Here is a 21182-nt window from a genome sequence, read left to right on the forward strand (position 1 = left end):
AATACGATAATAGGCATATTGGCAGTTGCGAGTTGACCAAGCAACGGAGAGCGGTGCAGCTTACTGACCGACCCTTGCTTTGTTTTCAATGGCTGAACTACAGCAGATCTCTCTAATGTCTGCTTTGTAGAGAGATATCGGACACCTTCGCTTTCTATTGTCCGGAGCAACATAATACCCCATAATTGTAAGTCTATGGAACCTGGCGAGGAGGAAGAACAAGGCAATACCACCCTGACGACGAGGATAAGGATGAAGTGAGTAACAGATGGAACTGAACGAAAGCGAAGAATGATTTACGCTCAAAAACACTTTGAGGAGGAGCAATTGCACGCGTTCTTGACCCATCAATATTGACAGAAAGAGAGGGAGAAAGAGTCGAGGAAGGCAATGGTGTGAGTGGCGTAGTGGGACGGGGTGAGAGGATTGGTATAAAATGAACTTTGGCTGCGAAAATATTTTTTCTTTCCTCTCTCGTCTTCCTTATTCTTCACTCTATCCCTCGTATCGCACCTCCGTATGTATTAAATTTCACCCTTTTTTTTGTTGGTGCTCTCGACTGACTGGACTCAACATTGAGCGACACTCTGTCCCTCTGCGCGCATGGTAATGAATGAGTGATACTAATGAATACCTAAACTATATACTCTTTACTCATTGCTTATTATATTTAGACGTGTTTGGCCATCGTAACAGCTATCCCCCTCACATACGTACAGTTCATAAAACGGCGCACAGGGTAAGAAAGACAAAGCAGCATTGTTTATTATCTATCTGAACCATTGTTGATTACAGAAAATAAAGCCTTGCTAAGCAAAAGAAAATAATCATCCGCGGTCGCATATGTTCCTGACCGACCCTATTACTTCGTAACTTCTAGTGTCGGTTAGAGTAAGGATCCAACAGCCAAATCTCCGGGGGAATCAGCTGTATAGGGTTGTCTTGAGCTATGCATGCGTACATATGAAGTCGGGGGATTTCGACAGCTGAAGCAAGTAGTAGTGCTGGTCAAGCCTAGTGTCTCGACATACAGCGACCGCTCATTTTTTTATAATGATTATGGGACTGAGGAAGCAGCTGTCAGAAACGGAGATGGTGGCGTTGTTAGTTTGAGGTGATGTACGGTCTTTTTGAGTTCTGGAAGCAGTTTGTAAATGGCAAGATGGCCGAAATGGTCAGCTGGCCAAACCAATTCATACTAGATTGAAGGGCTTGTTCGTTTAAAGGGACAAGCTGACTGCGGGCTACCATCCTATTTCTAGGTGCAGCAAGTCGGATAACTCTTTCGGACCGAGTTATCTCGACTGTGTAGCAAGAGATAAAGCTTGAATTCAAGCAACTCTTTCGAAGGATTATTGGACGCAATTTATCTTTCTGGTGGGGCTGGGACATGCCTGAAGGGCGGTGATCAATTTAGGTCTGCTTTGTGGTTTGTGCCCTACGTGCTTAACAAAAGACGAGAGTAGCAGCGGCAGCGAGCTAAGTCAGGAATGAAAAAGAAGGCTCTTGTATAGGACATGTGCGCAGGACATTCCTCTCCCTTGTAATGAAAACAAAATGAGAGGTTGCGAACACCCTTTTTTTTTTGGGTGTCTCTGGGGTCACGGCAGCGATTTTATCAACGATATCGGCTCATACGATTTCATTCAATTCTCGCGCATGTTATTTACTTACAAGACAGAAACAAAAGCGTCGTGTGGGTGGAAATACTGTAATATTGCTGAAGCTCTTCTCCCTCTGGTATATGAAAATAAGACAGAGCAGCTGACGATATAATTTGAAAAGGGTACGTGGGTCGAGCAACTTGTCTTTTTTTTTTCCATACTCCGAAAGACGTACGCGTCTGAAAACAGAAACCTGCCATAGCATACCTTGAGGTTGTTCTTAGTCCTCTAGGGCCATCATTCACCTCAACTACCGAGCATTATCTCCCATCATTCTGTCGCGGAACAGACGGAGGATTGGGCGGGAGCGAGCTTAAGCAATTCTTAACCAGGAGGAGGGCAACAGCGGGCTCTCTCCTTGCTGCAGCGTGGGGTGCAAACGAACCCTCGTAATCTTTTGTGCCCAAAGAGTGAATCAGCTCGTTTAATTTTGGTTTATCGGCGGTTATGGGTTGCCTGGCCGTTCCATCATTTTCATTTACAGCATTAAAAACGACGATGGAATTGAATGACAGGGAGCTGAACGCTAGTCCAACGCGGGTTGGGTTAGGTGAACCGTCGTAGATATTATCGTCATTGGCGACATTCGATCGCCCAGTCAGTTAGCAACGATATCATCATCGGCTTCAGCATCATCATGCCGCGCTCAGCCAGGGCGCGTCCTGTTTTGTTCTTTTTTGCATCGTTCCAATATATTGCAGTCAGTCGAGGGTACACAGCAGAAGGAAGGCTGCGGGAGTGGGATGACTACTCGCTTTCTGAATTTGGTACTTTCTTATATGCCCTCTTTCTAACGCATGTTGATATCCTAATTTCATTAGCACTTTCATACATACATTGCCGAACAGTAATAACACACAGCCCATGCAGTCAGATCATGCCTATCAGCTGCCGGTCAGCAATATCACGTATCACGTCTATAGCCCCGAGGATGAGCGAGCCAAGACCATCTCTCGCCAGGCCTTCCAGCGGACCATGGACACCTATCATGAAAACGAGCACTTGGCTGATCTTTTCCAAGTGGAGCTCGATAAGCGCGAGAGACTAGCCCAGGAACGCAAGGACCGCGAGAAATCACTAAAGGTTCAGAACAAAAAGTCCTCGAAACGTTCCCAGCAGGGTCGCAGTCAAGATCGATCGCAACCTCAGCTGCCAGAGCGCCACTCTCTACGTCGACATCTGCGGAATTCGAGTGCCAATACTAGCAGTAATGGTACTGGTGAAAGGGGCAGAGATACAGCATCAGCCGACGCTTCCTTGGGGGACAGGTCTTTTGGCAGCATGAAGCGCTCAAGGCGGATTTCAGACATAAGCAACAGCGATATTAGCGGCTACGGCGACGACGATATGCGGTTACCAGGACCAGAACCAACGTCGACTCATCTCCAGTCGAGCTCATCATCTCGCCATGGCGGTCTCGCTATTCACCTCGCGCAATCGAACGAGCGTTCCTTGTCCAGCTCTCCAGCCCTTCCTTTCACGCCATCCCCACGGCTTACTCCATCGGATCCACGGAATCAGAACCAGACAGGTGGTGAATCAGGAACAGATCTTTCTAAGCAATCACCGAATGAGCCGGGGCTCAACTCTTCCGCTTCCAGTCTGGCATCGTCTTTTGTTACCGCTTCGGCAATATCTCTGCCAGGACAGATGATTGCTGGACGAAGGAAGCGGAAGCAAGCGATACCCGTTCACCCTTCGGTAGTGGAACGCATTCCCGGCATAACGCTCAGGATCCAACGAGAGAAGCATGGGGACCAACTGCAGGTGGAGATTCTTAAGAACCTGGATGATTACAAGACGCAGCCGGATGGCGACAGCGGCGCGAATTTGGAACTTCAGCAGACGCAGGATATTCGTAAGGTCCAGGAGTCCATTGAGTCAGGTCGTCCAGGATACGCCTTTTTTCCAGTACCTTCATCTGGTTCAGACCTGCAACGGCTGGGCTCTCCGGACATTCCAGAATCTTCAGCGAATCACGGATATGGTAGCCCAGTTATATTGCCCTGGAACCAGTCCCTTTCATCCTCGCTGGCGTCGCTGACATGGGCGAGTTCGAATGCCGTTTCGGTAGAGTCCTTGGTTACGATGAATGATTTGATTGATGCCAGGTCCTTGCCGTTGTCGTGGGAGAACTTTTCGACAAGAGAATGCGTCGTGAACAAGGTGGTCGGTAAGCATGATAAGGACTTAAATATCCTCGAGGGGGTCGTACATGAGGCGATTGCAAGGCAGCAACATACCCTTCAACAGCAACAGCAGCTGCATCAATTAAATCAGGAACGCGACCGTGAGTACAGCCCAGCGTCATCGCATACACAAAGAAGGATTTCGGGGGTATCGAATGGCTTCAGCAATGCAGCCGCAATTTCAGCCGGAACGGCGAGTCATCGAACATCCAAACCTATGGACGCGTCTTCATCAGCCACGAATCGCTCATTGCCAACACGTGCGACCCGAAGCAGGGCGCATGGATCGGAAAGGACTAGTCATGGAGGAGGCAGTAATCTGGTGGCACATGAGGACATCGAGCTCGTGTTAAAGCAAAGGCGCAAGAGAAAGATGGAGGAGAGGAGACGGCTAGGCAGCAAGGCGAGCTCGAGGGAAGACGAGGATGAGGACGACGAGAGGCGTACACCACTGGAGGACGAAGATGATGAAGAGGACGAGGGAAAGAGGCAGATCTTCGGAAGAGATCGAAAGAGGGAGGCTGGGCGCAAGATCCATAGAGACAAGACACAGAAGCCTCGTCCAACAGCGGCGTCGACAAAAGCATTAGCGAGAGCAAAAGTCGCCCCTGCTCGCTATCGCCATGAGCCTGCAGGATCCTGGGATGAGGATTCGTCGAGCGGGGAGGAGAGGGAGGACCATCGCGACACTACTTACGGGAAATCGATCCGCAGGAAACAAACCATGTCTGAGCCCAAGGTTGCAGAACAGATACATATTTCAGCACAGACGACCGCCACGACAACACCAAGCATGGTTTCGAAGACAAAGAAGTCTGTGGAGGAAAAGTCCGTCCCAGTAAACCATATGCGGACGAACCCCAACACGCCTGTTTCGGTAGCTGTATTATCGTCTGATGGTATTCGACGTAACAAGAAGGTCTGGTCGCGAGGCAAGAACACGAGGAAGGAGGACGAGGTTATTGATACAACCAGTGACGACAGCGGTTCTGGAGATGAGGGCATGGATGGGGACAGCAAGATGACGCTTGACAAGTTTGAGTCTCGTTCGACATCGCTTGAGGCACTGAATACGAACAGAAGGATATCTGTGGCTGCTACAATTCCGGTCACCAAGGCCTCACATCACACTACCAAGGCAGGGGTGACAAACCCATCCGCATCCAGCACTAATGCCTCGACCTCCTCGTCATTGCCGAGCGCTAGAGCTGGCCCCCAAGGGAGCACGAGCGACATGAATGAAGACGGCAAGTTCAGCAGCGGCAACAATGCCCCTCATCAGGAGTCTGGCGGTCGAACTCGTGCACGGGCCAGGTCGTTTTCGAGCACGATTGTGACCACTGACAAAACCAACTTTTTCGAATCTGCGCTGGACTATATCAGTCAGAAGAGACGTGAGACGCTAGCGAAAAAAAGGGCAGCACGTGCAGACGCCGAGGAGAAAGAGCGACTGGAACAGGAGCAGCTCGAGCAGCGTGAAAAGGAGGAAGAGGGGCGTCAGGAGGCCATAGCCCGACTCGAGCAGCAAGGCAAGGCACAAAAGATTGAAGCTAGCAATCTTCCCAAATCATCAAAGTCGTTGCCTGGGCGTGTCTTACGGAGAAGCAAGGTGGATGGGTCTGCGGTGGAGGACTCTGTTGATCCTGATTGCACCTCTTGTCGATTGGAGCTCTCTGCGGAAGACAAGGCCATGTGGAAGGCTGCACAGGAGACGGGCGAGATCCGGTTGCCGAGGACGTGGGGTACACATGCGATCCTTTGCGCGACATGCAAGCAGCAGTACTTGGATCACCATTCGCGATGCACAGCTTGCTTCTACGTGCCGGTGAGGGAAGAGATGGCCGCGTCAGGCGCCTCCTGCAGTCGATGCAAAGCTGGTACATGGTTAATGGAGGCTGTGCGTGATCCTCCTATTGCTGCTGTCGTGGCCGAGAGGAAGAATAATCGTCATAAGAACATATCCGATGTATCGATGTAGATCTTCTTTCGATTAATTTGCGAAAAAAACGCGTGAACCTTGAACCTTGATAAAGTTTTTGGCGTGTAACCTTCCAACCCCCCTTTTTTCCCCTTCTCTTCGGGGCGCGAACTTGGGAACTGTGCAGTGCACAACAGCATTTGCGACCATAGTCATCTACCACCCGTCAGCACAACCCGACTGAGTTCGGAGATCTCTCGCCGTAGTGCCGAATGGGTCAGAGGTCGAACGCATGCACTTGCCATCAACCCATTCTTCCCCAAACATATACTCCACACCATGCTCCGCCAGATTACTGTCAGGGCAACAACTACTCTTCCCCGAGGTACCGCAACCCTCCCTCCTACCGACTGCAACTCCCCGCACTCCTTCCGATTTCAACATAAATGACCTCGGAATTTATTTCCCCGATCCTGAATCACGGACTCTTTGCACCAGCGCTTGCTGGACCCAATGGAACACTATCACATCAAGATTGACTCGCCCTTTCCTTTCTATCTGGATACCTCCTATCTCTTATTAGTCTCGTCTCGAGTCCTTGCCCCCTCTATGCTCACAATTCCAATGCGTTCGCTCCACGTCTCGTCCGTTACGCCGGCACAGAACACGAACGATTACCGAGCGAATCGGGAAATGTTCCCAGAGGATGATCATTCGACCCGATTCGCGCCCGGTCAGGCACCTAGCACGTTAGACAAGGCGTCCCAGTCTTTGCTGTTGACGGAGCTCGTGCGCGGCATGTGGGTTGTTCTCGAGTCGTTCTTCCGACCCCCTTATACGCTGATGTATCCTTTTGAGAAGGGTGCGCTCAGCCCACGGTTCAGGGGCGAGCATGCATTGAGACGCTATCCTTCAGGTAATTGAACTGTCAGTATTGTTTTGTCTTTGATGTTGAAGTACGGAGATTAGGGCCACGAGGTCATTCTGGTCTAGAACTCCACCATGATATCCTTCATTATACGTGCATTAACAAACTAACCGAACATTGTATGATCTGCAACACATAGGCGAAGAGCGTTGTATTGCATGCAAGCTGTGCGAAGCTATCTGCCCTGCACAGGCGATCACGATCGAGGCAGAGCCCCGCGAGGACGGATCGCGTCGCACGACCCGTTACGATATTGATATGACTAAATGTATCTACTGTGGTTTCTGTCAGGAGGCCTGCCCTGTGGATGCGATTGTCGAGGGTCCGAACTATGAGTACGCGACCGAGACGCACGAGGAGCTGTTATATAATAAGGAGAAGCTATTGGCGAACGGTGATAAGTGGGAGGTCGAGCTGGCACGAAACCTCGAGGCTGATCATCTATACCGTTAACACGATGAAATTGCACGGGACAGAAAATGGGACGTGGCGGATATGAACAACAAAGCTGTTGGATTGTTTTGGGCTGGAAGATGGAAGTTAGTTTGCAGTTTTCCTTTTTCTCCTAACCTAATAATACATTACTAGTGAACACAAATGAGAAGATTGAAATGAATAGCAAAACATATGAATGTGTAGATGCGATTCGAAGATACGCGCGGAGTAAATTATATCGAGCAAATTGTGCGAATACTTGAACGGTACGTTCAGGCGCGCTTATGGTGTTGTTGGAAAACGCGCGCCAAGAGCCGTGCTATTAGCTATCGTATACAGGGTGCTGAGATGAAGTAGATGGGGATGGATATCCAAGTTGCCCTCTAAATTGTTGGCGTATCATATTTTACGAAAGCGCATTGAGTGTGTAAAGGAGGCCCCCTTTTGCTTTGCCTTATGAATGATACAATGCCCCTCTGGATCGTACATCACACGAGAGTTCGACATGGAAGGCATAATGAAATATATGAAATAATTTTTTGGTCCGCAGCCTTTTCTTGACGAAGATCACGTTGATATGATTCGATTCAGTGGTATAGTAACGCCTTGCAGCGTAAATATACCCCTTATATTTCTCTTGACCAGGCATGCCATTCTACTACCATTAGTATCTAGCACTGATCTAGCCACCAATGAACATTAAGACAAGAATGGAGCTGCAGGTTTACTGGTGCAAGGTTCCAAGCTTTTTATTACAAACTAACTATGGTGGACATTCATTTTAAAACTCTACGTTGAACAACAAAAATTAAACAGGATAAAGAAAAAGAGAATGAAAGACATGGCGGTAGCGTGCCGGGTAGGAGAAGAGAGAAGCTCAGAGCGAAATAATTGGTCTGATAAAAATGATAATTAATACCTCTTAGCAACTCAGTCCTTCCATCTTTCCTTCTCTCCTTCTCCTTTTTCATTGTTCTTTTTCTTTTTTTGACGTCCTCTTCTTGGAGCTATTCTTGCTTGCTTATGCACGTGGCGTTCTCGTTTAGAGAGCGGCGGCCAAGGCAAATCCGAGACCAGCAACGACGGCGACAGAGTTAACCACAACATTATTTCCAGCCGAAGGCTTCGTGGTCGTGGGCGCGGGGGTTACCGGAGTCGTGGTAACGGGGACTACCGGAGTCGTGGTAGCGCTGGTCTTGGGAGGAAGCGGGGACGAGGCCGAGCTAATGGCCGAGGTGGTGGTCTTGGCTGCCGTAGTGGTGGTGGTGGTGGTGGTAGTCGTAGGATCCGCGGCCATGGCACCGGCGGCCAAGGCAAGAGCGGCAACGACAATGGTGGAAAACTTCATGGTTGAGAATAAGATAAAAGGAGATTGAGTGTAGAGGTTTGAGGGCTTCTTGGGGCTTGGAATGGAGTTATATTGGCTGATGATGACGATGGTGAGAAGGAAGAAAAAGAGGAGGATGAGTGCTTGGTCTTTATAGCTGCGAGATAATCTTTCTTCCCCAAGTCGCGCTGCTGTTCTGGAAAAAAAGAATCCAGGATGATTGGTCACTGTAAGACAGTAGAAGAGCAACGCGGGCCAAGTAAAATCTATGTAGAACAGCATCTCATTGTTGGGTTGGCGTTCATTGGTTTAATGGCTCCTTTCTGACGCGAAACTATATTGCGCCCTTCCCTTTGCATCCTTTACTTTTACTTTACGTGCAAGCCTTCACTTCGCAGGTACTTTTTTTCTCGTGAAGATATGAGTCAATGAATCCATAAAATCGTAGGAAATTGTTGCATCGTATGGACATGTTTTTTTCGCTCTACGCCGAGTCCCGAGCCATGAGGAATATGTATGGATTGTCCAGGCTGTTAAACTTTTGACATCTCCCCTCGCCCTAGGATTCTATTCCACAAATATCCGCTACTACAGACACGTATAGAAATTATTGTACAAAGGCCTGTACACGTTACACCATGTTTATAACCCTTATTTCCTTCAAAGGCGTAATGAAGAATTGGGCTGTCGCGGTATTTTTACTATAAAGAACCAAAGAATCAGGGGGGCGTGAATCGAACCTCTGGCGCTCCAAAAGAACGGTATTCGCCCTCGCGTCCCTTCCATCTGTCTGTCCCTTGCCCGAGAATATCCCTCAAGCTCATAAGAGATATCCATAATGGCATGGCATTGGTCCAACTGAAGCCATTCAATCGTGCCTTTATGGGAATCCCTAGTAAAACTCAATTAACTTGGGCTGTTGTATCCTGGACTTATGCAGGTCTATTAGAACTTTCTGTTCGTTCAATTTCAGGTAAACGCCCTCATTTGTGTCCACTTTCCTTTTCTTCCTTTACGCCCTCTCTTCTGTCCACCAGGGTATCCACGGTTACGGAGAGGCATCTGCCCCTGTCCCTATCCCTGAGATGTGAGCATTCCGTCCCCAAAAACATACCAAGCTCCAAGGTTCAGAGGGCGAAACGAATTAGCACAGCACAGCACATTCGCATAACCAATTAAAATTGTCCTACAACCTAAAATTAGGGACCTTGAAAATCATCAAACTAAATAACATATGCTCGTCGCCTTATATTTCTCTATTTTTCTTCATTGGACCGATTAGCAATTGAAAGAGGATGATTAGCCTGAAACCGTCCGATACCCTTATGATTCCCTTCGTTAGCCTCTATCAGCTTAGAAGACAATATGACAGAGACAGAGGATGTGTCAAGCTTATGGTTCAATAAGCAGGGTCTATTTCATGCGTACAAACAAAAGATTCGATTTCTAATATCATAAAGCCATAGTGAAATTTAGTCATCTCACAGAACGGCAGAAACGCAAAACACGACAGTCCAGAGCTGAAGGACGGTGCGAGAAAGCAAATACATCCAGAGACAGATCAAAATATCAATCATGCCCAGAAGAATGTCGCTCTGCACCGATGCTCGTAACAGCCAAGACTGACAGCGATACGTCTGATGGAGGGAAAGAGTGCCCACAAAGTACTCTACAGTGCAAATCCTTTATAGTGGAAAATTTTTCCCTTGTAGAGGAGGAAATGGTTTTTAGTATTTGAGCTTGGCGTCGTGACACTTGAGGATGAAGTAACATGCCTTCAACAGGAGCTCGAACAAAAATACGCGAACAACAAGGACGCCATTTCTTAGCAAAAGGACATTTCCGTCCTCAACTACCTCAGTATGTGCGACGGCGATGGACTTTCAGAGTCGATTCATGAAGCTGCGATGAGCGTCATAAACAGCGAAGAATTCAGGCACGTTTTCAATCAGCACCAGGAGAGCGACTTTATTGAGGAGGATGAAATCGATGATGATGATGATGATTTGGATGACGATTATGTGATTCCACCGAAGCGGAAGGTGAACAGAATCCTTTTTACTCTTCGTTCTCGCGACGTTACAAGAATTGAAGAATGCTCATCGTCTGATGCAAGCCCACAGAAAAAGAGGCCGTCTGACATGTCGGCTATCTGGCGGACTATCAATGAAGCAACGTCCATGTTCCGTGGACGCCATGACCCCGTATCTATCGAATCTATGCGCGTGCTTTCTCACCTAGCTTCCGACGCGGAAACCGCTCTGGACCGAATCCAATTGCTGGCGTATAAGGCACATAAGGCAGACGATGAGGAGGTTTATGAGCAGGAGGAGGAGGAGGAGGAGGAGAATGGCAATTTATAAATTTTGTAAACAGATATATTCATATCAGAATATATGTTGGCATATATTTTTGAATCAAACTGAATACTAAAAACCATTTCCTCCTCTACAAGGGAAAAAATTTCCACTATAAAGGATTTGCACTGTACATGCTTACGCAATTTGGCCTGGTCATCGAAGTGTCTCCAATTATCGACTATTCAATAGCAAAATACACTGCGCCCTCGCTCCTCAGTTACACTATGAAGAGCAATATACCATGCCCACACACCTTCGACTTTACCTTCGACTTTACCTTCAACAACTCTTCTTTTGGACCCATCCACATTCCCGCGTAGTGCTCTTCATCTTCTCAATCTCTTGAACCTTAGCATTTATCTATTTTCCAACAATGTCAAATCTGTCAGCTCAGTACCCTCAACGCCGCCTGCGCCACTGCTTTACCAAGTAATGACTCATAACTCGTGCCTATGAAGCAGTCTTCCCGTCCATGGCCTCCAGCAGCGAACGTCAACGACGAACGCTTATGATGGAGTCCCATTACGTTCACTACGGAGCTGGAGCTAACCTGGTGTCCTGTGCCATTGTAAAAATCGCTGCGGTATTATCACCCAGTGTCGTCGGCATCAGCACCCTCTACCGTGCAAGCACCCACATCGGTGCCCGGATCTATATTTTCTTTGGTGCACACGCTGCAACTGCAGCTATATTTTATACATATCGAATTCGAAAGATGTCCGGCACGTTGACTGCTGTCTGAAGACGGTGCCTGAGTGCAGCCTATCAAATAAATAGGTGAAGTTGGCATCGGTATGGGTTCGCGCTTGGGAGATCACTCGAAGAGGGGCGGTGAGAAGATGTGAGGGGGGCATAGGCGCTACTGATGACCGATGAATATCGTTCGTCCAAAACATGCATCTTTTGCTTTCGCTAGGTCCATCATGCGAAATCAAGGTTGCAAACGTTCACTGGACAGTCGAATGCATCAATTCAGACTGTCTGTCATCCCAATGCGAATATGTCATCAAAGCCCGCGACTCGCACGCCACTGTCACAATCGCTATCATAGGGGCCTCGGCTCCTACGGAGTCCAACCGCACCTATCTCGCGCCTTTTCCTCGAAAAAACTCCCCGTTCTAGTGCTGTCAGCTTCACCATTACTGCCAGTCAGCAAGCACTGGAGGCATCTTCAAGGCAAAAAACGATGCCATGGAGGCTCCCAGAGTGAAGTGGGGATTATGATACGATAAAAACGAATATGGAAAGGATGTTTCAGCGCTCTGATAGTTTATATTACATTTTGACACATATAGCGCTCTAACATGCTCGCATGTAAGACTACCTTATCATATTATTAAGTACTGATAATAATATTAAACAAAAATAAACGCAGGTTCTATCTTGTTATCTTGTAGTAGTTGTAGTTAGTTATTGGGCCATCCTATGCCTTAGCCCGTTTGCGATACGCGTCCTCGTCCTCATCCTGATCTGCATCCTCGTGTCCGTACGAGCCACTATATCCCACCCCTTGGTCATCCGCATATCCTCCACTGACACCACTGCTGACACCACTGCTGACACCCTCGCTGCCATAGCTGCCCTCCTCAGACCTCGGTGTTGACACCTTGCGCTTGCCGTTGCTCGACGTCGACAGCTTCATTCCAGTCACGTTCCTGGCTACCACCGACATTGGCGATGCCGAAGCCGATGGTGCACCGTAATGTGCTTCCATCGATCCATCATAACGGTGGTTGTGGTAGCGCGGTTTCGAAGACGAAGATGACGATGGCCGATCACCAAGGTACTTGTCCCTATCCATGTCGTAGCCGCGATCTCGATCACGATGGTCCGGGGAATGTGCACGCTTCTTCATGCGGTCTCTAGAAGAAGAACGATTCCTGAATTTTCGCTCGCGCTGGTGGCGATGACGGCGAGCATGGGCATCAGTGTTTGAGCCCGAATCTGATCCTGAGCTAGATCCTGAGGTTGAGGAGCCAGAGCTGAACGATCCGGAACCGGACGATGAACTGGATCCGGAGCGAGACGAGGAGGACGAGGACCCAGAGCCCGAAGATGACGAAACGGACCGTTCACGACGACGGCGCTTCGCAGACGAAGACGACGATTTGCGATGGTGCTTGGGTGAGGAGTGATGGCGCGGTGATGCCATTGCGCTGCTGTCGCGACTATCTTGCCCAAAATTAGAGGACGTGCCCTTGGATTTTTTCTTCTCCATGATCTTGCGCTGCAAATATTCCACTTGCTTGCTGGCTAGCGCCATCATCTCGTCTGTATCGCTACCGCTAGAGCTTTCGGCTCCATGTCGACTTGGGCTATGCTTTTCCTCCACAGCCGGCCTCCGCTCTTTCTTCTGTTTGCCCTCTTTCTTGCCTGGCATCTTACCTAGCTTGATCGTCAGCTTGAGCCCCGATTTCTTCACAGAGGCCGAGGACCGGTCATCTTCATCATCGATCGTTACCATCGGTTTACTCTCCTTGGCTGATGTCCGACTGCGCTTCTTGCTGGCTGGGCTGGCAGGTATCGATGGGCTTGCCGCAGAGCTATCATGCCGCTCATCGTAATGCTCATGATCACTTCGGTCCGACTCGCTATCATCCTCATCCTCACCGCCCTTCTTCTTGTTCTTGCTCGCCATCAACGAATTGTTTAGGGCCAACTGGGCTGCGTGGTTGCGGCGCTTTTTCTTGGAGACAGGCTTGGGGTGAATGACAATGTCCATCAGATGGTCCATACGGCGCAAGACCACAGCCTCCTTGAGCCATACAAAATCTTCAGATTCGGCTGGAGCCGCTGGAGTAGAAGCCTTGGGCGCAACCGCAGGCGTGACAGCTCTTTCATCCATTTTGCCCTCTTGAGCTTCCACCGGCATGCTATCGCTAGTGCTCTCGATTAGATTCTCAGACTTGACCTCAGATTCGGTTTTGACCTCTGACTCGGCCTCGATTTTGGTATCCTGGAGCTCATCCTCTGGCTTGGGCTCTTCCTTAACAGCCTCTGGAACGATATCCATCTCAGTGCTATTGGTACGACTAAAGCTGTCGTCCTGCATAACGTTGTCGTCAGCCACGGCTTCTGTACCAGCTAGAGGACCGACCACGCTCGACGACCAAGTTTTTGCTGGTTCACCGTTCACAAATGGTACTGGGGAGCCTTCGGCTTTTGTTTCTGCGGCGAATGGTTCGATGGCGGCGCCATCAGCGACAACATCCTCCATGGCCCTAGTTTCCTCAGAAACGGGATCCTGCTGCTTCGACTCAGTCATTTCGGCCTGTCCAAGCTTGGCCGGCTCCTCCTGCTTGATGACGCCGTGGTCGACATCCATATCGCCACATTCTGCTGCTGCGGCAGTTTCGGCTGCCTGTCTTTCCATGCGCTCCTGCTGAAGAGCTGCATAGTGCTTACAGATCTCAGCAAAGGGCAAATCTTCGTCCTCCACAATCAAATCCTGTCGATGGATACCATGCTTAGCTAGACCCTCTAGGAACGGTCGATCATGGATTCCAACCTTCCACCAACTGGGCAAACCAGGCGATCGACGAGAGGCTGCCAGCAGCTCATCAAGCTATCAACGAAGTTGGCATAAGCGAGGCATGGCTTTGTTAGAAGATATAACTCAATATGGAGAATAAAGCATGCGAACCAAGATGAGAAATCTTACCATTGGATTGGCCAAAACCTCATCGCGGAGAATGTTCATGACTTCGACCCTCTTCAAGACACGCCTAGCTCTGTCCAGGGGTGGAACATCTCCTCCAGCGTCGTCTCTGTCTTCCTCTTCCTTCTCTTCGTCCTTCATGATCTCTTCGCCCTCGTGCTTGTGGTTCGACGCCAGGCTTGACTCACGCGAGTGGCGACTTGGCAGGGCATTGTTCTTGTCGATTACTTGTTGGCAGACTTTCATGACATGGTGATAATACTCCTCCATCACTTCGTCTGGCTTCTTTGTCAGTCCCGATAGTTCCTTGAAGCGGGTCCAGTCATGTTCCATAACAACGGCTGCATGTCCGGGGTTATGGCGCGAGTGACGTCTGCTGTGAGAGCCAGAAGAATGACCTGGGTGATAGCCCATTGAAGAAGAGGAGCGCGATCGGCTTTGGCTCGCTCCATTCCTCAGTCGCACAACACCGAAAGAGGTGATTGTTTTGTAAAAATCACTCTTGTCCTTCTTGGTCCATCGCGAAGCAAGCTCAATCTCCTTCTGCAGCTTCTTTTCCTGTGCAGCCTCCTCGCGCTGACGCTGTCGATCAAGGCGCATCCGCTCCTTAGTCTTGTCCTTTTCCGCCAAAGTGTTTTTGCGAAGTTCGATCTGGTTCTGGCGTTGCAAAGCTGAAATGATGCGGCGCAAACGGAGACCAATGTCCGACTTTGAGGGCCATGGAAGGGCCTCATCATCACCCTGTTCGAGTCCATAGCTTGCTTGGCGAGATCGACGACTACTAGATCCCTCACCGTCATCGTCATCGTTACCATCAGCGCTCGCACGGAAATCATACTTGCGACCATAGAAGCAAAACTCGGGGTCATTGCGCACAGCTTCATACTGAGGTTCCGTCACGAGATACCCATACTTGATGATCGCTAACATCAGATCGCGGTCCTCATCCTCACCCCACCAAGAGGCAGGTGGCACACCAGACACGTGCGGGATGATCATCTGCTTGGCCACGTCCCAGTCCTTGGGAATCAGGTTTCGGATCGTGTGAATCAGCTGCACTCTGAGAACCAAATTGCGGCCCTTCTTGCGGATATGGTCCACATAATCTTGGGTGGCATTCAAAAGGAATGACCTGAACTCGATGGTCGACTTCTTGCTTGCCTTCTCGAACGGGATATCGCCCGCAGCAGGCGCTTCATATCCGCTTGCCGTATCACACTCTGCCAGGACTGTTTCAAGGTCGTTGATCAGCTTTTGGTCATCGTCTGAGCCCGTGCTCATGTCCTTCATGACCCGACGGACCATACAGTGAGCAACAGCATTGAGGTCCTTCTCGGTTCGTCTTGGGAAGAAGACGCGCATCTGATCCCAGCGGCCATACCCGTAAATCATTAGCTTGCGCTCAAACATCAGCTTCTCGGCCATGCTCCAAGGGCGGGGCGCCTCGCGTTTCTTGGGCCCGGACTCCTTCGCATCCTTGTCTGCGTGTGAGTCCTCGAAATCTGGATCAGAGACATAGTCCTTATCTTCCGAGTCAGATCCATCCTGCTCTTTGCCAAATCGCTGCACCTGTCTACGGCTGCGAGGCGCGTTGATAATGAGCTGGTCCTTGGTCGTGATATCCTGGATATCGACATTGGCGCGCTCGGCCCACTTGTCCCAGAACTGAGGGTCATTTACATCGAACTCCTCGCCAACGGGTGTCGACGAGAAGGTCGCCTTTGAGAACACGGACCCTTTCTCGTTTCCAGTATGCTTGATGACTGTTGTGCGACGTTCCAAGATCTGATCGATGTCTTCCTCACAGAACTTGGCGCTGGTCTCGTCATCATCCAACAGCGCACCGTACGCTCCCTTCTTCAGCAGCTCCTCGACCTCTTTCTTGCTCAAGGACGATGGCGGCTTGGGCATATCCGAGAGATCATCCGTATTGGGCATGACGTCCATTTTTTGCAAGACGGCCTTGTCCAGACCAAGCTTGATGCTTGCGCGGTCAAACATCTCCTTCTCGTACGTGTTCCGGGTCACCAAGCGGTAGATCTGCACAGGTTTGGTTTGTCCGATACGATGGCAGCGTGCTGTCGCCTGGAGATCGTTCTGAGGGTTCCAGTCGCTGTCAAAGATAACCACAGTGTCGGCCGCTGTTAGGTTGATGCCAACTCCTCCTGCACGGGTACACAGCAAGAAGACGAACGAGTCTGGCGTAGTTGAGAAACGATCAATAGCAGCCTGACGCATATCTCCACGAATGGATCCATCAATGCGTTCGTAGGGGTACGCGCGTCCACGGAGATAGTCCTGCAAAAGGTCCAGACACCGTGTCATCTGCGAGAAAATAAGAACCTTATGCCCACCCTCCTTAAGCTTCTTCAATAATTTGTCGATCAAGACCAATTTTCCTGACGCCTCAATCAAGCATTGATATTGAGCCTCCGGAGTAATAGCGTTTCTCTCAGCAACGATTCGATCTTCTGCTCCTGAAATCAGGTACGGGTGGATACAGCACTTGCGCAACTCCATCATCACGTTGATCAAGCTGGGTCCTGCAGAACCGCCCTTCTTCAAAAAGCCAAAGTTCTTCTCCAAAATCGCGCGGTAGAAGGCCTTTTGGGTTGTCGTCAACTCGACCTCGATAATAGTCTCCTCTTTAACGGGAATCGACTTTTCGACATCCTCCTTGAAACGGCGCAACATCAGAGGCTTTAAGAGCTGCTGCAATTTGTCGACCTCAGCAGCAGTCTTCAAATTTCCATACTCTGCTAAGAATGCCTTCTCGTTCCTATTTTCAATTACAAAAATAGCAATCACATTAATAAACATTTGCTCCGCAACGCTATCAACGGACTTCGTCCCGTGTTCAATATGAAGTATGATACTTACGCAAAACGGGTCGGCTCCAAAAAGTTAAGTAGAGCATAGAGCTCGTCCAGTGAATTCTGCAGCGGGGTTCCAGTCAATAGAACGCGATGTTCCAAATTATACGTCTTAAGAATTTCTGATACTTTTGACGCCTAAAGTTTTCGCGATAAAATATGAATGAGAGATATAGCATTGCATTAGATGCATGCAGAAGAGGGACGAAGTTTGAGGTAGGCGCTCTTGACCCATTAACTGAATAACAACTTACAGAATTCTTCAGTCTGTGCGCTTCATCGACAACAATGGCTCTCCATGCAATCGGTTTGAGCTGAGCAGATGCAGCCACAATCTATTGTGCATATTTCAGAATAGAGCGTCAATCGCCTGAAATAACTCAAGCAAGCATTTCAGTAAAAAACCAAGGTAGAAATAAATACCATTTCGTAGGTTGTGATCAAAACGTCGAACTTGTAGAGGCCTGGGACAATTAGACCCTATTAAAATACAATGAAAAAAATATCAGGATCCGCAGTGTTAACATGGGCATTGCATTTAAACAATACAGGCTCAGCGCGTACCTGGGCATCCTTGTAATAAAATTCCGTGTCGACAATCAGGTTTCTTGAAGGCGCGTTGCCGTGGAACACAATGACATTCATATCTGTCCATGCCTCGAACTCTCGGTGCCAGTGCGGGATCGTTGACAGGGGTGCAATGACCAAGAATGGACCTCTGATACGATATGTCGTGTGGATTTCGTTCAAGAATGTAACTGACTGGACCGTCTTTCCAAGACCCATTTCGTCAGCCATGATACAAGCCTGCTCGTTGAACCAGCAGTCCAGCAGCCAGTTCAAGCCCTCCATCTGGTACTGTCGAAGTTGGTTGCCATGCTTGAACTTGGGAGACTCCTTTAACTTGCGGAACGCACCACGGGGAGGACGAGGTAGTTGGCGGGCCTCATCAGGGTTGGGAATGATCTTGCGCGCATAAAATTCATGCACTTTGGTGGCGTCGATTTTCAAAATCTCATCGCGCAATTCCCATGTTGAGCCGTCGTATGGGGTATTGCACCATTTGACCAAGAAAAAGATCTGGATCTCGCCATTGGGCGTTGCCAACTCTCCTTCGTCAATAATGCGGTCAACCTTAGACAGAGTAAATACGGATTACAAGTGGTAGTCAGTTATGCTGCCTGTTGCCCACGAAGACCATTTGTAACAAAGAAATGACCAAAGCAGTTGGAGGGGGTGGTTACCTTGACAAATGCTGGGTTGAAAAACTCGTAATCGGAGTGTTGCCCGTACTTTTCCATAAACTTTTTCACACGGTTCTTTCCAAGGTGTTCTCCTTCCTCGATTCTTTTCCTGGGAACCCATTCGACATGAAGGTAGCTGGAGAACTATTTACAAAGGTATCAAAGAGTCGAAAAAGATGCCGTTATTGTCTGCGATGTTGTCCTACAGCGATGGGTAAAAGTGTATAGGCCATATGTCGATTCGTAAAAGCCATCGTGCGCATCTTACCTTATGCTTGATTAAAAGTTCCTCCTTGCCATCGTTCATCCTCCAAGCTAGGATCTTTTCCAAGGTCTTACTTGCCATGGGAACCAGGACTGGGTCATAAGGAACAGCCCAATGACTAGCACTGCCTCCAGCCTTGGCAACCTTCTTTTTCCTGCCAGCGGCTTTCTTGGTCGGTGGCGGAGTCTTACCCTTAAACTCCAGATCGGATTCCTCCGATTCAGATTCCGACCGAGCGCTAGATCCATCGTCACCAGAGCCCAATGATCCAGACTCTGAATCGGAATTATCGTCGCTTCCGAATGAGGGTTGGATGGCCTTATTCTGCAGCGCTGCCTGTCTCGATGCCTGCTTTCTCGTCGCTCCAGCGGCTGCCTTGGCTCCTCCCCGACCACGCCCTGCGGACTGTTTGGTCGGCTTTGCAGCAACGGGCATCTGTACAGGAACTGCTGCTGGTGCGATCGCAGGCGCCGCCGCGATAGCAGTAGGTCCATTAATAGAGAACTGGTGGTTGAGATGCGCTGGCAACTGACTGTAGGTGTTTTGTTGAAGAGCAGGCTGGACCTGATGCTGATATGGCGGCTGATGCTGCTGATGCTGCAACTGCTGGATATGTGGATGACGCTGCTGGTGCTGAATCTGCTGCTGCTGTTGTTGTTGCTGCAATGTTTGCTGAGGTTGCATAGGTTGACTACGAGCCAGGATGTGGGCTTGGGTCTGGGCCTGAGTTTGAGCATGGACTTGTGCTTGTGCCTGCGCCTGTGCCTGCGCTTGCGCCTGAGCTCTTGCATGGGCTTGCTGACGCGCCAGCTCCTGCTGCTGTTGTTGTCTTGCCAGTTCCTGAGCCTGCTGGGCTTGCGCCAATGCCAGGGCTTGGGCTTGGGCTTGCTGAAGCTGAGCTGAAGACATTGGTGGTGAGGTTAATGGAGAAGTCAGATGTGACTGGTCCATGGCGTACGGTGTTGCAGACTCGTACTGCATAGCCTGACTATAGGCAACTGTGGGACTGGCGTACTGAACTGGGGAGGCATATCCAAAGTGTTGCTGCTGTTGAGGCTGCTGTTGCTGTTGCTGCTGTTGCAGATACAGTTGTTGCTGCTGTTGATACTGGTATTGCTGCTGTTGCAGAAGGTATTGTTGTTGCTGAGGCGTGAGGTTACTTGACTGCAGATCGATCTGAGGGGATAGTTGATGGGAGAGATGCTGTGCATGATGAATCTGCTGCTGCTGTGGAGACTGCTGCTGTTGCTGTGGGTGGTGATGGCCGGCATGCATATGATGGAGTTGAGGAGAGACGACCTGCGAGTGCATGGGGAGGTGGTGCCCATACCCTTGTTGCAGTTGTATCGGTTGCTGTTGCTGCTGTTGCTGCTGTTGCTGTTGCTGCTGTTGCTGGATCAACAGCTGGTTTGCAGGCAGGTGAGCCTATTCGGTGCAATACAGAACAGAAACAGAAGAAAGCGCTGGTTATTGGATATGATCCAGGGTTCCCGCCAAATACATCCATGGTTTGGTGGCAAACACGCGGAATGTCAATGAGCACGTCTGGGGCAAAATCCTCCTCCTGCAGGGCATATAATGTGCCTTTTTTTTTGTTTCACAAGCACAAGGCGAGGAAAAAGGGGGGATTGCTGTCATAATCGTTATGCTTCGCTCTCTGTGTGATTGCGTGGTACTGTTGCGTTGTCGTACTGTTGTTATCTTTGATTTTAGGCTGATCAGCCTGCTGACCGGTATGCAAAATGAGGTCTATTGAAAACAAGTTTGTGATCCTGCAATGTGATGCAGATGATGACTTGCCTGGTAGTTATAGTTGGGATCCATTTTTGGCCACTAAGAACGTAACGATCGGCCTCGTGATCCTGTCTTGCTTTCCTCTCTGAGTTTCTTGTGGGCCCGACAAGGAAGAGAAAGGAAGAGAAGGACGTCAGAGAAGGAGTGGATGGACGGATGGGAAAATATGCAACCCTTCTTCCTGATCTCGATCTCCGCTGATGCTTGATTAGGCTGTGGCTGCTTCCGACGGGAGCGATCGGTCCGGTTGGGAGATGGACTGGCGATGGCGATCCACGAAGGAAGAGGAAGGAAGGGGATCGATCGTAGGAAAGAGGGTATTCAAGCACACACGGAGAGCGGGAGCGATAGTAGAGTGGAGTAGAGAGAAGTGCGGTGGAGTAGGGAAGCGATTGTAAAAAAAAGATTCGAATCAGAAACAAGTTCGCAGTGAGACAGGAATTTCCCTCGTAATGAAGACCGTTATGGATACGTGATATGGAGTGCAGTTGTTTGCCGGCCCATTGGGCTGATGCCGCCCAATTCGT

At 49.5% G+C, this 21182-nt stretch overlaps 6 protein-coding genes across 6 annotated transcripts; 4 read left to right on the forward strand and 2 right to left on the reverse strand.

Annotated features, from left to right (window-relative positions):
- Positions 1-494: 494 nt before the first annotated feature.
- On the forward strand, positions 495-5969 carry BC939DRAFT_529871 (uncharacterized protein). The gene is made up of 3 exons (XM_051561537.1): positions 495-606; positions 675-739; positions 2486-5969. Exons 1-3 carry the CDS (start codon positions 604-606, stop codon positions 5829-5831), a joined length of 3414 nt encoding a protein of 1137 aa, XP_051410968.1. The 5' UTR covers positions 495-603; the 3' UTR covers positions 5832-5969.
- A 495-nt stretch (positions 5970-6464) lies between these two features.
- BC939DRAFT_398460 (uncharacterized protein) lies at positions 6465-7152 on the forward strand (the record flags this gene model as incomplete). The annotated part of the gene is made up of 2 exons (XM_051552427.1): positions 6465-6687; positions 6839-7152. 2 exons carry the CDS (start codon positions 6465-6467, stop codon positions 7150-7152), a joined length of 537 nt encoding a protein of 178 aa, XP_051410969.1.
- A 612-nt stretch (positions 7153-7764) lies between these two features.
- Positions 7765-8599, reverse strand: BC939DRAFT_455108 (uncharacterized protein). The gene has a single exon (XM_051556149.1). It carries the CDS (start codon positions 8480-8482, stop codon positions 8177-8179), a length of 306 nt encoding a protein of 101 aa, XP_051410970.1. The 5' UTR covers positions 8483-8599; the 3' UTR covers positions 7765-8176.
- A 1724-nt stretch (positions 8600-10323) lies between these two features.
- BC939DRAFT_504212 (uncharacterized protein) lies at positions 10324-10824 on the forward strand (the record flags this gene model as incomplete). Its single annotated transcript, XM_051560495.1, has 1 exon — positions 10324-10824. The coding sequence occupies one exon, from the start codon at positions 10324-10326 to the stop codon at positions 10822-10824; it is 501 nt and encodes a 166-aa protein (XP_051410971.1).
- A 285-nt stretch (positions 10825-11109) lies between these two features.
- On the forward strand, positions 11110-11677 carry BC939DRAFT_455110 (uncharacterized protein). The gene has a single exon (XM_051556150.1). The coding sequence runs from the start codon at positions 11294-11296 to the stop codon at positions 11561-11563; it is 270 nt and encodes an 89-aa protein (XP_051410972.1). The 5' UTR covers positions 11110-11293; the 3' UTR covers positions 11564-11677.
- A 440-nt stretch (positions 11678-12117) lies between these two features.
- Positions 12118-21053, reverse strand: BC939DRAFT_201433 (SNF2 family N-terminal domain-containing protein). Its single transcript, XM_051550619.1, has 9 exons — positions 20662-21053; positions 18865-20286; positions 18597-18740; positions 17917-18486; positions 17776-17832; positions 17607-17687; positions 17360-17490; positions 14483-17258; positions 12118-14386 (listed from the first exon to the last, which is right to left on the reverse strand). The coding sequence occupies exons 1-9, from the start codon at positions 20683-20685 to the stop codon at positions 12245-12247; spliced, it is 7347 nt and encodes a 2448-aa protein (XP_051410973.1). The 5' UTR covers positions 20686-21053; the 3' UTR covers positions 12118-12244.
- Between the last annotated feature and the right edge of the window lie 129 nt (positions 21054-21182).

Source organism: Gamsiella multidivaricata, assembly GCF_025024155.1.
Source record: "Gamsiella multidivaricata strain RSA 2152 chromosome Unknown BC939scaffold_43, whole genome shotgun sequence".
NCBI lineage: Eukaryota > Fungi > Mortierellomycota > Mortierellomycetes > Mortierellales > Mortierellaceae > Gamsiella > Gamsiella multidivaricata.

Excerpts from the sequence above, each read along its gene's own strand:
- BC939DRAFT_201433 (XM_051550619.1), bottom strand. The coding sequence starts at position 20,685 with ATGGATCCCAACTATAACTACCAG. Across the intron at positions 18,487-18,596 it reads TCAACCCAGCATTTGTCAAG|GTTGACCGCATTATTGACGA; the intron begins GTAACCACCCCC and ends ACTCTGTCTAAG. Across the intron at positions 17,259-17,359 it reads TTGGAGCCGACCCGTTTTGC|GAACGAGAAGGCATTCTTAG; the intron begins GTAAGTATCATA and ends AATTGAAAATAG.
- BC939DRAFT_529871 (XM_051561537.1), top strand. Across the intron at positions 740-2,485 it reads TTCATAAAACGGCGCACAGG|CACTTTCATACATACATTGC; the intron begins GTAAGAAAGACA and ends TAATTTCATTAG.
- BC939DRAFT_455110 (XM_051556150.1), top strand. The coding sequence starts at position 11,294 with ATGGCCTCCAGCAGCGAACGTCAACGACGAACGCTTATGATGGAGTCC.
- BC939DRAFT_455108 (XM_051556149.1), bottom strand. The coding sequence starts at position 8,482 with ATGAAGTTTTCCACCATTGTCGTTGCCGCTCTTGCCTTGGCCGCCGGT.